Raw genomic sequence first — 21,779 nt, forward strand, 5'->3', positions numbered from 1 at the left:
CGAGGATGTAAATCATTCAGCAACTAAACTATTACTTGATGTCTTGTTTTGTATTTGATCAGTCTAATTATCAGCTTTGTAGTTCTCTAAATATCCGAATTCCGCATACACCAACAATAAGATCCGTTTTAATCCTTTTGCCGCGTTTCATTTGACACCTTCAAAAGACCCATAAAAATTTTTTGTTTTCATGTGATTAATTTTTCTTTGACGTATGAAGTGCTATCCATTTTTATTTTTATTATTATTGTATTTATAGATAATACGTTTATAATGTTTATGTGATTTTTTCATAGTCCCCTGTCTACAGGCTATGGAGCCTTTGCAGGGATTTGTAGTGTAATTATTTTACTCTTATGTCTAAAATAAATCTATTTATTTATCTATTTCAGGGGGGTCAAACCTCTTAATCCCTCCCTTAAATACGGCCTTGATCATTGATGACCGAGAGTCTAGCATGAGTACCTGCGAGAATGGAGCTCCTTGAGATTGGGATGCGTTATTCATGAAAGCTGCTCTTCCACCTTGATAAGTAGAATCTTGAGACAAAAGACCCTCCATTTGAGACTGAAATTCTCCAGTCAAACCATATGCATCTTGAGAAAGAAATTCATTTCCTACTTGCTGTTGTGATAGAGGTCCATAGCCTTGAGACATACCCTAAAAATAGAAACATGTAATTTGAAAAAATTAGTCATCAGTGACCATATACAAACAAGATCATTATTTAAGATGAATAGTTTATTGTTGAACAAAGAGAAGTAGAAAAAGAAGCTAAAACTGTCTTGAAGTTACAGAATTGTACTGAAAATCGTAATAATTAAGCCACTGGCACAGCTAAGGAAGTAGGGAACATGTGAGCTAGACGGTTCCTTTGCTATTTGTTGCATATAAGGATATGGTGTGGTATGAAAAAAGGATAGAGAAAGAGAAAAGGGCAAGATTCATTTGTAGCTTAAAGCTGTATTTTGTAGCTGTATTTGTGATATACTTTATGTGCTGTGTTTTGCAGATTAGATAGTGAAATACTCTGTAAGGGTTTAGTCACTAAATAAAATCATTCATTCATCCAAAGGCAATTGACTTTTCAGATTCTTAAGATCTCAGCTTCAAAGAACTTAACAAAACTGTGCACGCTCATAAGGAAAGTTAGCTAAAAATTTATTCACATAAAATTAGAACAAAAAAGGGAAACTTGGTAAGATTGGCTCTGGATATTCCAAAAATGTTAAGGATATATAAAAAAAGGAACAGAATTTTGATCTCAATTGGTTGAATCATCACATTCATCATCCAATCATCACGGTCGAAACATCAAATTCTACATCATTTTGATATTAGTGACACAGCTTCCATTTTGAACTAGATTTTTCTTCTTTTTTTTATATGATCTAGCACGCTAGAAAAAAATTCTAACAAGTTATCCAAATTACTGCAGCTTTAGAATAACTTCTTCCAAGGACGGTAGATATTAAAATTAAAATTACTCTTTTTTTTCTTTTTCATTTCTCCTTTGTCATATAATTTGGCAAACTAGAAAAAATTCTAACAAGTTATAAAAAAATTCTACTAGCTTTAGAGTGACTTCCTTCAAGAAAGTTAGAGTAAAATTCGATTTTTTTTCTTCTTTTTCATTTATTTTTTATAGTTGAACACACTAGAAAAATATTCTAATGAGATAACAAAATTCTAAAGGCTTTGGAGTAACTTCCTTCACGAAAATTAGAGATTAAAATTTGAATTTTGTTTTTCTTTTTCATCGCTTCTTTTCCATATAATTTAGCACGCTAGAAAATTTTTTTACAAGTTATCAAAATTTCTACACATTTCGAATAACTTTCTCTAAGCGAGTCATAATTTTTCAAAGTTATGAAAATTTCTACAAGCTTTGAAATAACATCCTACATGGAGGTTAGAGTTCAAAATATGAATTCCACATTTTAACAGTTTTAGCAGAACTGTATAATATTATTTTTGGAAGGTACAATTGGTACAATTTGGACAGTACAATTTTGTAGGAAGAAAAGACACATGAATACCGTTCAAGAATATACATTTCCACAAGAGATGTCAAATGTTATGTCCACCCCCTTCTCCTGATATTTTGTTGTTTTTTTTGCATATCTATTTCAAAATTCCTTCTTTCCATTTGATGAAAAGCAATACAATTTTTTTTGTTATAAAACATTCTTCTTAGTTTACTACTTGGGCAACCCAAAAAATTGGAGATGTTTCAGCTAAACCCCTTTTTACATCAAAAACTATATCTACCGTCCACAGTATTGCGATCAGTGTATTCAGCAAAGCTTTTTTTGGGGTTTTGTCCAAAATTTTCGAAGTGGGAGAGCTTGATATTGCGTTATCCCGTGTGGCTGCACACAGTGGAGGGTTACAATAATAAAATTTTTATCTTAACCCAATTTCAAAGAATCACCCATCTTTAGACAAACGGATAAATCCTGCGAGACTAGAAAAACAAAAATCATTATGTTTATTTTCAAAGAAGAAACTCGTTAGCTTACCTGAGACATGGCCTGGGCAGACTGACTGAACGATTGAGTATTTTGCTGCGACAGTTGTGACTGAGTGGGCTGTGTCATCACCTGACCCTTCTGTCCGCCTCGGTTACTCCTACCACGAGTAGTCTTTCCACCACGAGTTGTTGGTGGAGGAATAGACGTACGTGCTGAAAAGATCATAAGTGACAATAAAGACCAAGTGATAATAGGTTTCCTACTGATGCTGAGAAGTTGCTTACGAAAATGAATAAAAAGATAATATGGTTAAAATAAGTGATTTTGGGAGGAAATAGTTAGCCGTAAGTAGTGCCCCTACAAAGGCACAGAAAGTTGACGAAAATAATACGACTTGAAAGCTTCAAACCTGCTCAACAGGGATGTCGTTGCGAGATGGGTCTATTCTCTTTAAGTTTTCAAACAATTGGCATAATATTTAAAATCAGAATGGAGAAGAGTTCTACAAAACATGAAAACATGAATAATTTGATTTTGAATCCATTTTAAGGTGAATTTGTTTTTGAAGTTGTTGTAGTGTTTTTATAGTTGATTTTTTTTTTATTTGAGCACATATATACTCTCTTCACCTATAATAATAAAAAAAAAAAAAAGCAATTTAAATTTTATTTGAAATACCCATAGTTCAAAATGTAAAATGCGACGGAAGGGGAGGTGGCGTAGGTTATACAAAGTAGATAACTAACGAAAAAGGGGTACAGCATTTTAATAGTTTTCGTACCACTGTCTAGAGCATAACGGTGCCCCTCTCTCCTGCCTCAATAATATCACGGAAAGATGAGTGACATTAGCTCTGCCAACGTTAGTTCTTTAAAAGAATAATCCAACGTGACATGCAAGAAAAACAAAAACCACTTATTACTATTTAAGCCAGTGATCCCTAATTTATCTATTCTCAAGCTTACCTTCAATAAAACATCCCTGTGCATTAGTTATATCTTATTATATATATATATATATATATATATATATATGTATATATATATATATATATATATATATATATATATATATTTTAATAGCGAAGTAACAGCTTGAGTATCAGTTTCAGTCTCTAAATTAGTTTCTAGAGGGAAATATGGTAGTATTTTTCAAAAAATAGCATCCCTTAAGCCTATTTCTTACACTGATTTCAGAGTCTACATTCATAGCAAGTAGCAATTCTACAGCAGCAAACACCAAAATATTTCAAAGCGTAAAACGTTCAACAAGAGCCATTACAACAACAAAAACTGTAATATGTAACTTAAACATTAAACTGTAGTAGTTTGACATACCAAGGGCTTGCTGATGTTGATTGTAGAACCTCGGTGGAACGTGAGCCATATTAAGAAAAACGCCAATTGGAACAGGAACAGACATCGAAGTGCCCTGTTCGGGCCCAATGTAGCCCAAGGGATCATGTGTTGGCATAGGAGGACCAACACGGCTGTAATGGGCAGGAGCTGTTGGAGTAAAGAACAATAAATAAAATGCAAGGCAAAAATAAATGTATATATCAAATCACACTTGCTCCAGTTTTGGGTCAATGTATCTGCTAAAATCTAGCATCTTTTGACAATTAAAAATTTATAGAATTATCTATGAGATCTACTCTTGTGTCTCGTGGAGTTCATTCTGCTCTGAATATATATATATATATATATATATATATATATATATATATATATATATATATATATATATATATATATATATATATATATTTATCCGTAAAAAAAGTCCCATATGCAGTAATGCAGTTTGGGTTATAGCAGGTACCAAATTATAAACAACAGTTAAGAGCTCATATGGTACTTGTGACGAGGTCGGAAGAGCCAAGAGCTCATATGGTATGAGCTCTAGCAAAATTTTAAGAATCAATAGATTGCTTTAAAAGGAAAGTCAGAGGCTTAATGCCGGTCGGGATTTAAAATAAGAGCTCTGAGTCACGAGGTCCTTCTAAATATCAAAATTCATTAAGATCCGATCACCCACTCGTAAGTTAAAAATGTCTCAATTTTTCTAATTTTTCCTCTCCCTTCAGCACCCCAGATGGTCGAATCGGGGAAAACGACTTTATCAAGTCAATTTGTACAGCTCCCTGACACGGCTACCAATTTTCATCGTCCTAGCACGTCCAGAAGCTCCAAACTCTCGAAAGCACTGACACTGAACACCACCACGTAACTCCCCCAAAGAGAGCGGATCCAGTCCGGTTACGTCAATCACGTATCTACGACATTTATAAGCGTTTTCCAAGATTTCCAGTTTCCCCTCCAACTCCCCCCAATGTCAAAAGATCTGGTCGGGATTTGAAATAAAAGCTCTGAGACATGAGTTCCTTCTAAATATAAAATTCCATTAAGATCCGGTAACCCGTTCTTAAGTTAAAAATACCTCAATTTTTCTAATTTTTCCAAATAACAGCCCCCAGCTCCCCCAAAGAGAACGAATCCGTACCATTTATATCAATCTCGTATCTATAACTTGTGCTTATTCTTCCCATCAAGTTTCATCCCGATCTCTCCACTCTAAGCGTTTTCCAAGATTTCTGTTTCCCCCCTCTAACCCTCTATGTCCCTGGATCCGATTCGAATTGAAAATGGAGCATCTGAGACATAAGATTCTTCTATATATCAAGTTTCATTAAGATCCGATCACCCATTCGTAAGATACCTCGATTTTCACGTTTTCCGAGAATTCCGGTTTCCCCCTCCAACTCCCTTCGATGTCACCGGATCTGGTCGGGATTTAAAATGAGAGTTCTAAAGCACAAGATCCTTGTAGATATCACATTTCATTAAGATCTGATCACCCATTCGTAAGTTACAAATACCTCATTTTTTTCTAATTTTTCCAAATTACTCCCCCCCCCCGACTCCAACAAAGAGAGCGGATCCGTTCCGGTTATGTCAGTCACCCAGTCACCTATCTTGGACTTGTGCTTATTCTTTCCACCAAGTTTCATCCTGATCTCTCTGCTTTCAGCGTTTTCCAAGATTTCCGGTCCCCCTCCCCCCCCCTAATGACACTGGATCCGGTCAGAATTTAAAATATGAGATCTGGGTTTCGAGGTCCTTCTAAATATAAAATTTCATTAAGATACGATCACTCATTCGTAAGTTAAAAATATCTCATTTTTTCTATTTTTTTTTAATTAACCCCCCCCCCCGCCCCCCCCCCCAAATCCGCCAAAGAGAGCAGATCCATTCCGGTTATGTCAATCCCGTATTTAGGACTTGTGTTTATTTTTCCCACCACGTTTCATCCCGATCCCTCCACTCTAAGCATTTTCCAAGATTTTAGGTTCCCCCCCCTCCAACTTCCTCTTCACCAGATCCGGTCAGGATTTAAAGTAAGAGCTCTGAGACATATCCTTCCAAACATCAAATTTCATTAAAATCCGATCACTCCTTCGTAAGTTAAGAATACCTCATTTTTCTAATTTTTCAGAATTAACCCCCCCCCCCCGACTCCTCCAAAGAGAGCGGATCCATCCGGGCAAGTCAATCACGCATCTAGGACTTGTTCTTATTATTCCCACCAAGTTTCATCCCGATCCCTCCACTCTAAGCGTTTTCCAAGATTTTAGGTCCCCCCTCAATTCCCCCCAATGTCACCAGATCCAGTCAGGATTTAAAATAAGAGCACTAAGACACGATATCCTTCCCAACTTCAAACTTCATTAAGGTCCGATCACTCCTTCGTAAGTTAAAAATACCTAATTTTTTTCAAATTTGTCATAATTAACCCCCGCCTCTCAACTCCCCCAAACAGAGCAGATCCGTTCCGGTTGCGTCAATAACTTATCGAGGACTTCTGCTTATTTTTCCCACCAAGTTTCATCCCGATCCCTCCATTCTAGGCGTTTTCCGAGATTTTAGGTCCCCCCCCCTCCAACTCCCCCAATGTCACCGGATCGGGTCGGGATTTAAAATAGAAGCTCTGAGACACAATATCCTTCCAAACATAAAATTTCATTAAGACCCCATCACCCGTTCGTAAGCTAAAAATACTTCATTTTTTCTATTTTTTCCGAATTAATGATTTGAAAGATGTTCAAATCAGAAAAACGACTATTTCTAATTTAATCTGGTCCGGTCCCTGATACGCCTGCCAAATTTCATCGTCCTAGCTTACCTGGAAGTGCCTAAGGTAGCAAAAACGGGACAGACCGACAGACAGACTGACAGAATTTGCGACTGCTATGTCACTTTGTTAATACCAAGTGCCATAAAAAAACACGGGGAAAGAAACAGCACAAAATTAGCCAACAACATGCAGTACCGAATGAGTATAGAAGGTGTAGTTGAATTAACAGATTATCAATTTTTGAATTTTCACACACGAAAAGGATTGTAAAATTTAACTAAAAACTTTCTTTAACTAAAAAATCTTATTAAAGTCTCAGTGGATATATTATAAATGAAAATTTGACTGGAATTTCGCCTCAAAGAGAACATTGAATGCATTATTTCAACAGTAGCGAAGTATATCTAGAAACTGATCAAGTAGCAAAACATATGCAAGCCCCTGCTGAGATTTACATTAATAATTTTTTTAACGAAACTTACGTTGCCTGGGTGGGTATGGCGGAGGCGGCCCCATTACATGTCCATTGGCTCTATTGGCACGGCTGTACATAGAGCTAGGAACCAAAGCCTCTCTAGCATCATAGGTTGTAGTTGACATGAAGTGTTGACCTGGATTGACATTCATTGGCCTTTTGGCTTTTGGGAATTGAAGTAAGGACTCCTTCAAGTTGGTGAGCGGGCCTTCGACCAATACACCAAGCTCTTTGTAAAAGTGAAGCAAGTTGTTCCATACCCATTGCTGCAAAAAAGTTAAGCATTAAATGTATAGCAAGAAAAGGGGAGGAGGAGCACACACTTTGAGTTAACTTTTTAGGTTTGTCATCAAACCAATTTCTAGTTAATGAACTGTGACCAAAATTCTACTAGAATCAAATACACTTCCAACATAAAAAGACCCTTGACACCCATTTGAAAAAAAAAAACTGAACATTTACATTAACATGTATTCTATATTTCGAGAAAAAAAATAGCTGTCTTGCATATAGGGTCAAAGAGATTTCGAAGATGCATATTCTTTTATTTATAAGCATATTTTTCTGCAGTTATGCGAGACAGACAAGGAGAGAAAGAGAAAGAGCAGGCAAAAATGTATAATTTTGATTATATTCCCGGATAAGAAACACGGATAAGAAAAGAAAGGATAAGAAGAGGATAAGAAAAGCATAAAAAAACCTATGAATTTAGATGTGACTATACCAAATTTCACAGGAAACTAAAAAGTTAGAAAGTAACCAATATTTGAATATGTAAGAAGAAGAGAGGGAACGTTTGTAAACTGATAAAACAGACTTCAAGTAAGAGAGAAAGTCTAATCAAAAATTTATAACTTCGATAACACAATTATAAGCAAGAAAAAAAAAAGAAAAATAAAGGAAATTAAATGAAAAAAGTATTACCTTTGCAAGGACCTTAGGATTACCAACAATGATGATACCATATTTGGCACGAGTCAAGGCTACGTTTAATCGACGTGGATCATTAAGGAAACCAATTCCTTGATGCTCATTCGATCGAACACAGGAAATAATTATAATATCCTTTTCTCTCCCCTAAAAAGTGAAAAGATTGTAATTTTGTAAAAGAGTAAATGTTAAACAATACAATCCCGTCTGTATCTTAATGTTTGTAAAACCACTAGCAATTAATGGAAATTTTAAGGGGCACCAAAGGCATTTTGGGTCTCTTCCCCCTTCCAAATCTACAGGTTTTCCACACTTAGTTAAAATTTCGGCCCAGAGATTCCATTCGGAACAGTTTCTATGCCGCCACTTGAGGTCATTTACATGCACTATGGTGTAAACCAGCACTAAGCGCTATACTTCTCTATTTACGCTTCCTAAAATCATATTCAGCTCTTGAATTCCTAATTCAAAATGTTAAGTCTGATAATGTTTACAATTTACTCCAACAGGCAACATGAAATGCTTCAAGAACTAAATTTTGTCGGTGAAACTTGAAGAAAAAATATGGCCAGGAATGTTGTAAATGCATAAATCGTTTGTAAGTTGGTCTTAAAACACAATAATCATTTACGATAATCTTTTACATTTATTACGATAATCTTAAAATTAACACACGATAACAAAAGAAGATTATTTTTAGTATTGTCAGGACAAGAATAAATAAAACATCAACACTTTTTGATTAAGGGCAAGATAATTGGTTTCTAGAACATACAGAACATTAGAACTAATATCTATAGTGCAAAACGACCACCGCCAATGACAGTATCTTGGCCTGATATATCGTTATTGAATGAGAACGACTGTACCAAAGCAAGTTTGCTCTGGTGTGGGGGACGGGGGAGGTACTACAATAATGAGGAAGAGTGCTGTTATTTCCGGTGGAATTTGTCAAGCGGTCTCAAACAAGATGACCCTTTTTTCTTTCTTTTTTTTTAAGGAGAAATAGTTTTTTCCTACGGGTGAAGGTTCATAAAAAAAAAAAAAAAAAAAAAAAAAAAAAAAAAAAAAAAAAAAAAAAAAAAAAAAAAAAAAAAAAAAAAAAAAAAAAAAAAAAAACACGTTTCCAGTCATGATTGGTTTCCCGTCTTATGAAGGTAGAATAAAAAACAACATATTTTTTTCTACTGAAAAAATGGTCAAGATCAAAACTTATGAACATACAGAAATTACTCCATATATAAGGAGGGCTGCCTCTTTCTAAACCCTCTCTCTTTACACTAAAGAATCAATATTGTTTAATATATTTCTCATTCAAATTCTTTTTCCCTTGTGTTCGAGCAGTTTTTCTTTACTTTAGCGTCAAAGGGTAGGCCCTTTATATACAGAATAATTTCCGTTCATTTTAAGTTTTACTGTCCCGTCTTACTTCCTGTTGAAAAAAAACTTTTTTTTAATTTCAAACCGTTTTTCAAATCATGCAATAAAATCCCCTTTTATTTTTTATTTTTTGGCCTTACCAAAGTTTCAAGTATGATACTTTAACTCTTTTGATTACTGAATGAATCAACCGTCGGTTTTTATTCAGTTAATGAATTGATTCCAAAGCTCTTTGCCATTATTCAACACAAACGAACCGTTATTAAGAATTGGCAAATGTCATCACTTTGCCACTCAAATTTGCTACTCGGATTTACAATTTGTATGCCAACATGGAAAACAACAAAACGTTTTTTTTGTCGTCAAAAGACCACTGTCAACAACACTTTATACATCGAACTTCCACCGTGCCCACGAAAATCGAATACAACAACACAATTTCCTTTTGCCAACATCAACTAAGCTAATTCAGACATGACTTTCTTTTTGCGACTGTTATTCTTCTTTCCTTTTCTATTTTTCTTTTTTTTTTGTTGGCGGGCCCAATTTCGATTCTGAATTTAAGTTGTTAAGTGTCTGATAATAGTGACACAAGGTATTACTTGGATCAAATTTTTGTATTAGATACATATGACTTTTTTCATTAAAAAAAATCCATAAAATAAAATGATTTTCCTGTTCTCTGAGTGATTATACTCAGTAGCTAAAATACCAGCTTATGCTAAATCTGAGCACTAAATAAAGACAGTTTAGTTTCTTTTTCATTTCATACAACCTTTTCTGTAACAACCAAGCATATGCTTCATGTCAAAAAAATAAGAATTATAAGAAAAAGTATTGTCAATGATGGTAAAAACACCAAAAAAGTAACAAAGAATCAGCTGAGTTAAGCATACATATGAACTCTCACAAATAAAATTAGCACCCAGTGCATAGAATAAGAGCGCCAGGCAGATAATTCCCAAAAACAGTTTTTGACCTATTCCTGCTAAAATCCTTCTTTTTTTATAGAGGCATCTAGCATTATTCATAGAGTAGTCTTATAATTTTTTTTTTCTCAACTGAAGACTTACAAAATACTAGACTAAGGTAAGGGTTTATGTTAAATATAAACAAATTATATAAAATTACTCTGCAGGCCCTAAAGGTGCAAGCGAAGTTTTTTAAGACCAAAATTGGTCTTTAACTCTTTAACCCCCTAAAACACTGTTTAACTGACTTAGAGCCCCTTTAAAAAAAATTCTGGTGGGCAATATTAGACAACAGCACGAGATACACCCCCCCCCAAAAAAATAGTAAATTATCAAGTGTACTTGAAAGGCATCAACGCTGGCTATCTCCATTTCTTGGTACAATTTCGAATGAAGGGATCCTTGATATTGCAGATATTGGACCAAATAAGCCCTTTGGCCTTCGTACGGAGTAACAACACCAATCTGTTCAGGCTTAATACCAGATTTTAAGAACCTAGTTGCAATTTTTTCGACATTCGCAGCTTCAGTTCTGTTGAGATAAGATGTCCCAGACCCAGCAATCTCTTCTTGTCCCAAAGTTACATAGAAAAACATCGGTTTATCAGGTTGCGGCCATGGGAAATCCAATCCTCTCAGCTGTCTGTCATCTGAAAAAAAAATACTAAATAAAAGTATATAATGTGAAATTTCAATGTTTAAAGTACTAATATTTGATTAAGTTAATTAAATATTTAATACGTAATGAAAAAAAAAATCTTGTATTACTGTGTGATTCCCGAGTTGATAGAATGTTGATAATACGTTCTGGGCTAGTCATGTGGTCTCAAGTAGATCAAAAACGTACTTATTGTAAACATAGTAAATTAATGTAATGTAAGCATTAATGTAATCATTAGAAATAATGTAAATTAATTTAATGTAAAGCATTGGAAAACTTAATGTAAGCATTGGAAAGCGCTGAAACTAAGGAATCTAGTGATATAATTATCTAGAAAGGTGATTCCAAACCAATTCGATCCATGCCCCATCTAGGCATTTCTAAAATCCTGATCCCCACCCCACTTGTGGAATTTTGTTGTTCAAAATTTAATGTTTTCACCTGAAGGAAGCTTAAAAGGTTATTGATATTTGGTACATAGCTTAATATTATTTATTGTTCAGGTCTTTTTCAAGGAATATTTTATGTTAATGAAAAATAATGTCAATATAAAACACCTTTTATACAATGCATGACCTCATTGCAATACTATCATGTGTTTTTTTTAGATGCTTTTGAATGCGACAACTGTGGGGCCTGCACCCCACGGATCTATATTTTTCAGAGCACATTACAGCTGCGGGCTAGTCACAAAAACCGTCTCTTTCACAGAGATTTATAGGGAACATAAAATTTAAGATACTGGAATAAAAAAAAAGAGATAATAAACGACCTTAAGCAGCTACGAAATGAAACATAAAACCTGTGATAATAAATATCTTGAATTAATGATGAAAATTGCTTTATTTTTTTGTTAGTTTCTAGTTTCTACAGACAAACACGTTACATATGGGACGACAAACAAAAGCACAACGGGCATGCGGTTGTGCTTCTTACAAGTTGGTATGTGACCAGTAAGAAAAAGCAGCTGATAACAAAAGAAATTCTTTCATGTAAAAGCAATCATTTACCGTTAGTAAAAAAAAAAGAATTAAAAATATTACTTTTACAACTCACCAGATGATACCCCATTTTGAAGTGACCCTTCATAGAAGAAATTAGAAGGGAATTTTGACAGCTCTGGGTGCATACGATATTGAACCTCGAGACGGAATGGTCGCATTCCGAGAACTACTAATCGTTCAAAAAGCGACTGCGAAAGTCCTGCCTTCGCTGCAGGCTTACACATCACAACTGGGCCAAGCTGACAATGATCACCGACAAGTATCAACTAAAACAGAAATAAATCTATAATTATACCTTTATAAGGTTATCCCTTCAGTTTAGGTCTGTATTCTTGACACCATTCAAAGCTCCAAAGATTGAATTGTATACTAATTGAAACACAATATCAAATAACAAATTTCCTGTTTTGATCAATTTATACTTCCTGGGATCTTATAAATGTACAAGCACTATAAATTTTAACCTCCAGATATAAACTGATCAATAAAAAAAAATGCAAGGTTACTTTTCGATATGATCAATTTTACAAGGTGATTTCATACCTGTGAACAAACTTTGCAATATCTTCTTTAAAAAAAATCACATCCAACAATCTGAGGTGAGTTTTCACGGTTTCTATGAGCTCCTTGTTGGTTTGTAACCAATTCACCTCCCCTCCGAACCGCTCTCTCAGTTCAAGGAGAAAATGGAACATACTAAATATTTAGGTTATACAGAAATCTAAGCGCGAATATAAAAGCAGTTTGTGCTGTGCTCACTTGAAAGCGGGGGGTCCAAGTAATTAAGCCACTTGGAGACATGTATATAAAACTGAAAAGTGTACATCGGTCACTCTTTTTCGAGTTTGAAGTAACTACATTATTCTAACTATTGCAGGTCAGTTTTTAGTGCTCTTAAAACAACCTCTGCTGCCAAAGCAGGACCATTGTAGCGTTTTTGGTACAATTTAGAGGTACTAGCACAAGTCGGTACGTTTGGAAATTGTGTAGTATAAATACAAAATTTCCAATACATTTTGGTTTTACTGCTTCTTTCTGACTAGGATATCAGTTCAAGTTTATCAAAAATGTCTTTCTGGGTCGACAAATTTTAACCTGCTATTCAGATGGCACAAATTAGTCTCTCGTGGTACAACTTCATTTCAAAGTGTTTGCAACGCTGAATACTACTCTAAAAGCATTATTTCTTGTAAAGCTATCATTTTTTTAAATTGAAATTCGAGTCCATTGTTTTACCCAAGTCATTGCATGATAACCGGTCTAGGGTCAACGAAGCCAAAGGATCCAGTAATCTTGACAATGATGGTATTTTAAAGAACCATTTAGAATTCGATCAGCCTGCTTTTTTTGTCATATGCAACTGATACTCCAAGCATGCCAAGCCTAATCTATTCAACCGGATAATCATTTAATCTGTCATATTAGCTGCATTCTAAAGCGTGGAACAGAAGTAAATAATCGCACTAGCTACTAGTCAATCACAGTTTAGTCGGTTTTGAACCAAGTATTTGAACATTTATCACAACCAGAAATTAATGCGAAGTACGATTTTACGTCTATGCACGTTAGTTTCAGTAGCAGTTTTATTTACTCAAAGGTTCACCGTATTCTCACGTGCTTTATGAAATATTCAGTTAAAGTCAAAGATCTACTTTGTTCCAAATATTCAATCCAAATGAATAGAGCGGTTGAAAACTTAAGGATAGCGTATATGAAAATTTCTTCAAATAAAGGTTAGTCAAAAGAGACTTTGCAGTTTGTTCCACACTTTTAGTTCCACAGTTATTTTTTTTCCATTTTTGCACAGCCATTTGTACTATTTCGAAAAAAATATTGTAGCACCTTTCACATGGAAGATTTTAGAAACTGTGTTTTGGCTCTGTTTACCATGGTAATACAGAAACAAAGAAATAGTGAATAAGTTTCACTTCATACATAAACCAACTCAAACAAATGGTCTCTAAAAAAATCTCTATCTCTGAGTATGACCCTCTTTGGGATTTTTTCTTCCTGAAGTTTGTCAAGTAATTTTTCTTTTTTTGCATTCATTATTGTGCTGTTTTCTATTTTCTGTTATTTCCAAAATTATTATTATTTTTACAACAATTTTGCTTTGTTTTTGAAAGTAAAAACTACTATAATGACAACTGAGGACTGCATAGTGGTTATTCGTAAATGCCCCTTAAAATAGCTCCAAGGAGAAACTGATGAGGAGCTGCGACTTTTTATAAGTAGCATAACAATCCACTACCGTAAGTCAAACTAGGTTCTACCAATCAAAATCTCTTAGAAAAAGCAATGATCAAAGTGCTCTAAGAAATTAGCGACGGCTCTTCCCCTCAAAAGTTATGTTAAATCATTTTTATTTTTTTATCAGGGACAGAACCTAGGCCTTATTAGCAATATTTTCTTTTGCACTTTATCATCTCAATGAAAATCTACACAAGTTTTTTTTTCGTACCGTTTACTTAAACAGGTATCGTGGCGTTAAAGAATGAACGCTAAATTAGACTACTTTTAAAACCACAAAAGACGCAGAAAATGAAAAAAAGAATAAGAAAAAAAGGATACTTCTTCAATACGCTTACAAAACATGACACGAAGGATTTAAATGGTTAAAACAGTCGTCACTTAAAAACAGAGATATCGCGAACGCAAGCAAACTAAAATAAAAATAATATGGTATGCAAGCCTCCACGGTACAACGCCATATCCAAATTACGATTCCCTTACTTTCAATGCAGCCATTAAAAAGAAGAAGAAAAATGGTGGTGATGAATTGCTGTCAAAGGGGTATGAGAATAGCAAGAAGAGTGGTTATAAAGTAGTCTACAGTTAAATCAAGAAATTTTTTCAACTGAAAGTAAGAAGCAACATTGAAGCTTAAAAAAGAAAATATTCCATGGAGGTGAGGGGCTGCCCTCCCCTCAACTCCTCGCTCACTACACACAAGTTTTCTTTAGTGCTTTGGAGAAGCTTCTTATTCCAATTCAACGGCTTTTGTATTTCAGCAGTCGTTCTTAAAGAATAGGGACAAAAAGTCTAAGTTCAGCCAAAAGAGCAAGGAGTTCAGGAGGGACAGCCTCCTTACAAATGGAATAATCTTTGTTCTTTTTAACTTTTAATTTTGCCCGTCACTTTCACTTGAAATTTCTGGAGGGCGGAAATGGGAATTATTTCGAAAAAATATTGAATTCTATATTTGAATAGATAGGACCTTGAAACCTCTACAGTAGAGCTCTGCGAGATGGTGTATCTATCGGTGCGACTTCTATTAAGATCACTTGACTATTTGGAGGTGTTGCTCCTCTTTTTTCAAAAATCAGCCAAGTATTCACATGCTCGTAGCTTTTGATAGATAACACAAAACTAAATGAATTTTATACATTTGGAGTCAGCATAAAAAGCAAATTCTTTTGAAGAATTATTTGGTATCAAAATTCCTTTTTTTGCAATTTCTGTTACTATTTGCCTGAGTCACTCATTACTTGCCGTTCTTTACCATGAACTGTTTGAAATATACATCTAGAAACTGCAGATAAATGTAAAAGATGATTTACTATTCTATCCCTTTGCAAACAAAAATTTTTATGCTGATGACTGTTAAAAATGCGAAATTCGACTTCCTAGTAAACGTCCCTGTAGCTATGGATCGATGATGCTGCAGATTACGACCAACAAGAACATCCAGAACATTTCTGTAGTTAATGTAACCAACGATCTTTTTTTAAACCTTTTTATATATGGTTTAATGGGCCAGCTTCGGCATCTACCAAGTAATATCAATGATATTGGTAAATAAATCTAATTAGTTTTTCCAACAGCTCTTTCTACAGTTAGCGTTTGTTTATTCAAATTATGTGATTCAAATTCCAGATTATGATTCAGTTATTCAGCGCGACCGGAAAATTTTAATTCATCCAACATCTAGATTTTGTAAAAAAAAATTGTAAAAAAAAACGTTACTTTAAGTATGTTATCTTTAATTCTGCCACCCCCCCAAAAAAAAACAGCAACAGCACAAAACAACCTACAAAGCGCAGTAGGCTTCAACTAGCAATACAATCTGTAGCAAATTAATTCTTAAAACATTTGAGCTCATTTCTGAAGATTGTTTGGGTTGAATGAATCGGTTTAACTAAACAGAGCATAATTCAATATGAGTGCCTTCAAAATGAATAAACTCTCCCAAAAGCAGTGTTTCTACATGTACCTGAAATAACCTTGACTAAAATCCACCGTCCATACTGTCTCCATAAAAAACAAAAACAACAGAGAACACTTAATTCCATATTTATCGTATTGCAACATAATATATTTCTTAGTTGGAAAACTATTGGAGGATACTGTAAATACAAAACAAAATTCAACATAAGAATGGGTGATTATAAATAAAATAGTCCCCTGCATAATGTTATTTCCATTAATTTTTCTATTATTATTAATTTTTTTTTAGGAAAAAACAATAAACAAACCATAAAACTTCAAATAAAAGTCATAATTAAATATGTGTTTAAACACTGCTCGCAACTATACTTGTGTACAAAGGGAGGCGGGGAAGCACCTCCAAAATCGACCTGAAAATCTTCTAGAAAATACCGAATTGAGATGTTTTTTTCTATGTTTATTCCCTTTCCCTCTAAGGGCCAAAACTATGTGTATCAATTATGGCTATATTTTGCTGATTCTAGTATTGAGTCAACATTTTGGAGGTTAAGGATATTTGTTAATTGTTCAGTAAAAATAACTTTAAGGTATGTTCAAACGTTAGACAATAAACTGCAAAGCGACCTGCCAAAGAACCACATTTCTTCCAACTATTAAATAAAAAAAAACAAGTTTTTTCAACTGAAAGTAAGGAGCGACATTAAAACTTAAAACGAACAGAAATTACTTCATGTATGAAAGGGGCTGCTTCCTCATCAACGCCCCGCTCTTTACGCTAAAGTTTGACTCTTTCTCTTAACTCTTCTTTTTAAAACAGCAAAAAACTTTAGCGTAAAGAGCGGGGCGTTGATGAGGAAGCAGCCCCTTTCATATACGAAGTAATTTCTGTTCGTTTTAAGTTTTAATGTCGCTCCTTACTTTCAGTTGAAAAAACTTGTTTTTTTTTATTTAATTTCTGAACATTTTTGAATCAATGCATGTTTTGATTTTGGCTCTCCGCAGAGGAATAATTAAAACGAAATTTGCATATTCTTTTTTTTTTTTTTTTTTTTTTTTTTTTTTTTTTTTTTTTTTTTTTGGCTAAATGGCTTTCTCATAATTTTGATCGAATGATTTTGAGAAAAAAAGAGCGGGGGAGGAAGCCTAGTTGCCCTCCAATTTTTTGGTTAATTAAAAAGGCAACTAGAACTTTTAATTTTTTAGGAATCTTTTTATTAGTAAAAGATATACGTAACTTATAAATTAGCTTACGTAAAGAATTTTTTATTCTCATGTTTTTATTACACATATGAGAGGGTTCGCCCCCTCGTCAGTACCTCTCTCTTTACACTAAATCTTAAATTTTGTCCCAATTCATTAAGAATGACCCCTGAATCACAAAAGCCGTATAATAAATAGTTGACATTACTAAAAATACTTTAGCGTAAAGAGCGAGGTATTAGGAGGAGGTGAGTCCTCATATGGGTAATAATTTCTGTTCGTTTTAAGTTTTAATGCTGCTCCTTACTTCCAGCGGAAAAAAAAAAATGTTTCATATTTATTTTTTCAGTTTTTTTTTTTAAATAATGCTAGTAAATCCTGCGCTCCCTTCATGGAAATTTTCTTCCCCCATGACAAATCCCCCGATGGAAAGTTCCCCCAGTATATCCCCCTCTTCTCAACCCCTCCCCCCAACCAAAAAATCCTCCTGAAAAGAGTTTTGGTTTCTATTGAGCCGGGTCGCTCCTTACTACAGTTCGTTACCACGAACTGTTTGATAATCCAAATTAAGACATAAACAAAAAGGAGGAAACGACGACAAGCAATAAGTTATAAGAACCATGCTTGCTAACTTGACAGGTTAGTACCAATCTATCAGAGATCTGAAAATGGTTAAAATAGAGCCCTTTATTCTTCACAATAGAACAGACACATGGTATTGAAAGAAAGCTCAAGAATTAAAATTATGCAAAAAATAAGGTACAAATGAAGACAAATAATGGTCAGTCAAATTAACAAATGATAGGCTTCGATTTTGATGACCCAACGAAAGGACGAAAGGTTTAGCCTTCCTGTACAAGTCTTCGTTGTAAATCTGACACATATTTATGGAAAATATAACGGTGAGTTTCAGGCGACAGACATTTGAAGCCAAATTTCATCGTTTAGTCATTTTAATGTAAATACAGTAGAGTTATAAAACAGAGAAACATACTTGTCTTGCCCCAAGGACAGCGGGGACCATACATTCTGGTTCAGTAGCTTGCATAGATTCGTCAATGAGAATTGAAGAAAATTTCAAGCGAGACAGACGAGGATCACCAGCACCTACACAAGTGCAACAAACAACATCAGCGGCTTCTAATAGTTGACGTTCTGCAGCTCTCTTTAGGATACGGTACCGCTTTTCATCGTCACTTCGCAGCTCACCCATCTCGTCACGCAATTTTAAGAGCTTTTGTAATTCAGTATGACTGAAATCAAAAGGCCAAATAGAGCTAATACTAATACCAAAGAGTAAACACTTCATAGTCACTTTTCACATGGAAGGGGATAATGTAACAAACGAAAAAGAAGGAAAAAACAAAAATGACAACGAACTGGGGAGAGCAAATGAAATATGTTAAAAGTTATATAATAAAAATAAAATAACATTCTCGTCAAAATTTTGCAGCTAATTAAGCAGTCCTATTAATTAAATGTTTTTCAATAAATATATTTCACAAGGTCAGACAACCCCAAAAAACAATATTTTACAAGGACAGACATAAAACAAAATAAATACTGAATTTCTATTAAACCATCAACGCAAACCATCTACTGGATAATAGAACGCACTGATAAAATTAGTACTTATGTTATCCAACCAATTTGTAACTGGTTGGATAGTCTGGAAAAAAAGAGGAAAACTTAGCTAAAAATATTACATTACAAGGGGCAAATTCGATTTAGAAAAGAGAAGGTGCAACACTGTGCAACAGAGTTGAGAGGAGAGAGATGGGAAAAAATGGGGAACCTTCCCAATTATATACAAAGGAGTTTCCCATAGTAACTTCAAGCTATTCGGTTTTGTTGAAAAAGACAATTAAAGGACAATTAACAGAACTTTTAATATCTAGCACTTCCCACACTAATTTTTTAGCACTAAGTTCCAAAGCGAATGTTATAATTCAATAGCTTGATTTAGTACAACTTATTAAAAGAGCACTAGGATAAAAATTTAAGAACCTACCCTTCTAAATTTGCTACTTGATTATGTAAAGCTAAAAAGGACACAGGCGAATCGATTGCTTCTCTTGATTTAGCGCAAAGACGAACCACTTTCAATCCAGTTTTGTGTATCTTCTCAGTCAACTGATCAACGGCAATGTTGGATGGCGCACATACAAGCACAGCGCCGTTGCCATTCTTGGCCAAATGGTAGACAATCGTAGCAGAAGTGACCGTTTTTCCAGTTCCAGGTGGTCCTTGAATTAAACTTAGAGGGCGCTGGAGTGCCTGTTTGACAGCATATACCTAAATTATGGATCTAAAGTTTAGTCCATTTTAACAACTGGCTGGTCATTTTTATTGACCTTAGGTTTGGCAAAAAAAAAAAAAAAAAAAAAAAAAAAAAAAAAAAAAAAAAAAAAAAAAAAAAAAAAAAAAAAAAAAAAAAAAAAAAACGCTAAAGATATAGCTGGTTACTTACCCTTCAAAAAAAAAAAAAAAAAAAAAGAAAAAAAAAAAAAAAATGTAACATAGTCAGTTTTGGACACGCTTCCACCTCAAATGGAAACAAGGCCCTTCCAGAAAATTAAGACAGATTGGCTCCAAGAGCCACCCTGTCTTGACAAAGTAAGCGATAAAGCAGAGCGAGTCCTTAGAATATCAGCACTAACAATACCTTGGAAAAAAATCAAACACTAGTTCTATATTTTCCATTCTCTTCTGCTTGTTAATGATTGAATTTTCAGTGCAGTCTTTCTATTCTAAGGCTTTCCATAAGACAAAAAAGACTGGAAACTTCTATTTCACGACTGCCATTTATTTTGTTTATTTAAATAACTGAATTTATTTATTTCAAATCATTATATATATTTTAAGTTTTTACAAATTTATTTCTATGAATTTCAAAGATGTCTGTTGATTTATTAATCCTATTTATTACTATAAACACCGTCAAGTACAATACTTGTCGTATAATTTAAGACGACTTGCCGCAAACACATATCACAGATCAAGATACAGGATATAATGCAAAAAGGATGGCGCCGAGTAAATAAAAATCAATAAATAAAAAAAAATGCACCAACATATCTTTTTTTTATTTACTTTTTTTTCAGATCATTTGACTATTTTGGAAAATTTCCAGGGTGGTAACATTCAAATGTTAGAAGTTTTTGTTTCATGCAATTTAGGGCAAGAAGATAGGCTTTTCAAAAACACAAAACCTTTTTTAACTTGACTTATTATTAGTATAGCATAGACAGTATGTATGTATAAACTTATTTTTCCCAGTACAAATTGTTTTTGATGTTTGGCTGAACCACTGGAAGTTCCAGCAGAAAAGACAAAGATTCAATTCCTGGTAGATAATATTCTTGAAATTAAAAAAAAATCCACATCAAAACACGCAAATTTTGTCAAAATACAAAACTTCAAAAATAATTACTTAAAATCTAATGTCAATAAAAAAATCTCCAAAATTAGTTTGATACCAGCATAAAAAAACGATAACAAAATAACGCTAACGATTGAAGAACAATCTTAAGGTATTACGTATTATAAAATAACAAAACAAGAAATCTGACAGCCAATGAAAAAAAGGACAATATAAAATGTTACCTGTGAACTATTAAGTTCTGGAAGATTTGGAGCAGAAAAATGCTTTGGCACATGCACTCTAAACAAAACATCAACCACTTCATGACCAAGCAAGCGATGATATATATAACTGGACACTGCTGATTCATCAACAGCAAACTTCCTTAATGCAGCTTGCATTCTATTAAAAAAGAGACAAAAAAATATAAACAAAAAAATATAAATAAAAAAAACAATATACAAGTATGTCTCTACCCTACTACAATGCCTCTTGCAATTGAAAGTGAACAAGTTTTGGTTCTATTGTAGTTAATCCTTTCTTCTAAGTTAAACACTATAATAGGCAAATTTTACTTTTTTACGCTTAGAAAGTTGCTTTTCAATGGATTTTTAGAGCTACTTCTAGTTGAAGAGCATCACAGCCTCCTCGGCTATATGCAAAACTTTGCTGATTTTGCAGGTTTGCATTAATTTTTAGTCTTTTTATATCATCAAGAGTTACTCAAAATCCCGGATAAAAAAAAGGAGGTAAAAAAAGGTAAAGGATACGGCATTAGACTTTACAGTACGTACCGGCGGTGTTGATCTCCGTTTCTTGGCCCTTCAGCCAGGAAGTGCAATGGGGTACAATCCCGGATACATACGATTGGAAGACAAAAACAGCAAAATCAACTATTTTCCCTACATATCCTCAATTTTTTAGATAAAAAGGATCGAGTTTCCTTGTTTAGCTCAACGGGCACACACCTGACGCTGTGTGCCCGACTATGATTTATTTCTTCTTTTTTTTTATCTAAT

The 21,779-nt window shown here is 34.0% G+C and overlaps 1 protein-coding gene across 2 annotated transcripts in view; it reads right to left on the minus strand.

Annotated features, from left to right (window-relative positions):
- Nucleotides 1–21,779, minus strand: part of LOC136031406 (regulator of nonsense transcripts 1-like) — a 90,594-nt gene that overhangs the window by 1,751 nt on the left and 67,064 nt on the right. For both annotated transcript variants that reach the window (XM_065710954.1, XM_065710963.1), the window contains 10 exons: nucleotides 21,003–21,162; nucleotides 19,408–19,691; nucleotides 18,391–18,649; nucleotides 12,082–12,295; nucleotides 10,707–11,014; nucleotides 8,008–8,160; nucleotides 7,091–7,349; nucleotides 3,812–3,979; nucleotides 2,523–2,686; nucleotides 466–660 (listed from right to left, as the gene is read on the minus strand). In XM_065710954.1, the coding sequence (XP_065567026.1) occupies nucleotides 466–660; nucleotides 2,523–2,686; nucleotides 3,812–3,979; nucleotides 7,091–7,349; nucleotides 8,008–8,160; nucleotides 10,707–11,014; nucleotides 12,082–12,295; nucleotides 18,391–18,649; nucleotides 19,408–19,691; nucleotides 21,003–21,162 (2,164 nt within the window). The remainder of the gene's footprint in view (nucleotides 1–465; nucleotides 661–2,522; nucleotides 2,687–3,811; nucleotides 3,980–7,090; nucleotides 7,350–8,007; nucleotides 8,161–10,706; nucleotides 11,015–12,081; nucleotides 12,296–18,390; nucleotides 18,650–19,407; nucleotides 19,692–21,002; nucleotides 21,163–21,779) is intronic.

Source organism: Artemia franciscana, chromosome 1, assembly GCF_032884065.1.
Source record: "Artemia franciscana chromosome 1, ASM3288406v1, whole genome shotgun sequence".
In the NCBI taxonomy this organism is placed as follows: domain Eukaryota; kingdom Metazoa; phylum Arthropoda; class Branchiopoda; order Anostraca; family Artemiidae; genus Artemia; species Artemia franciscana.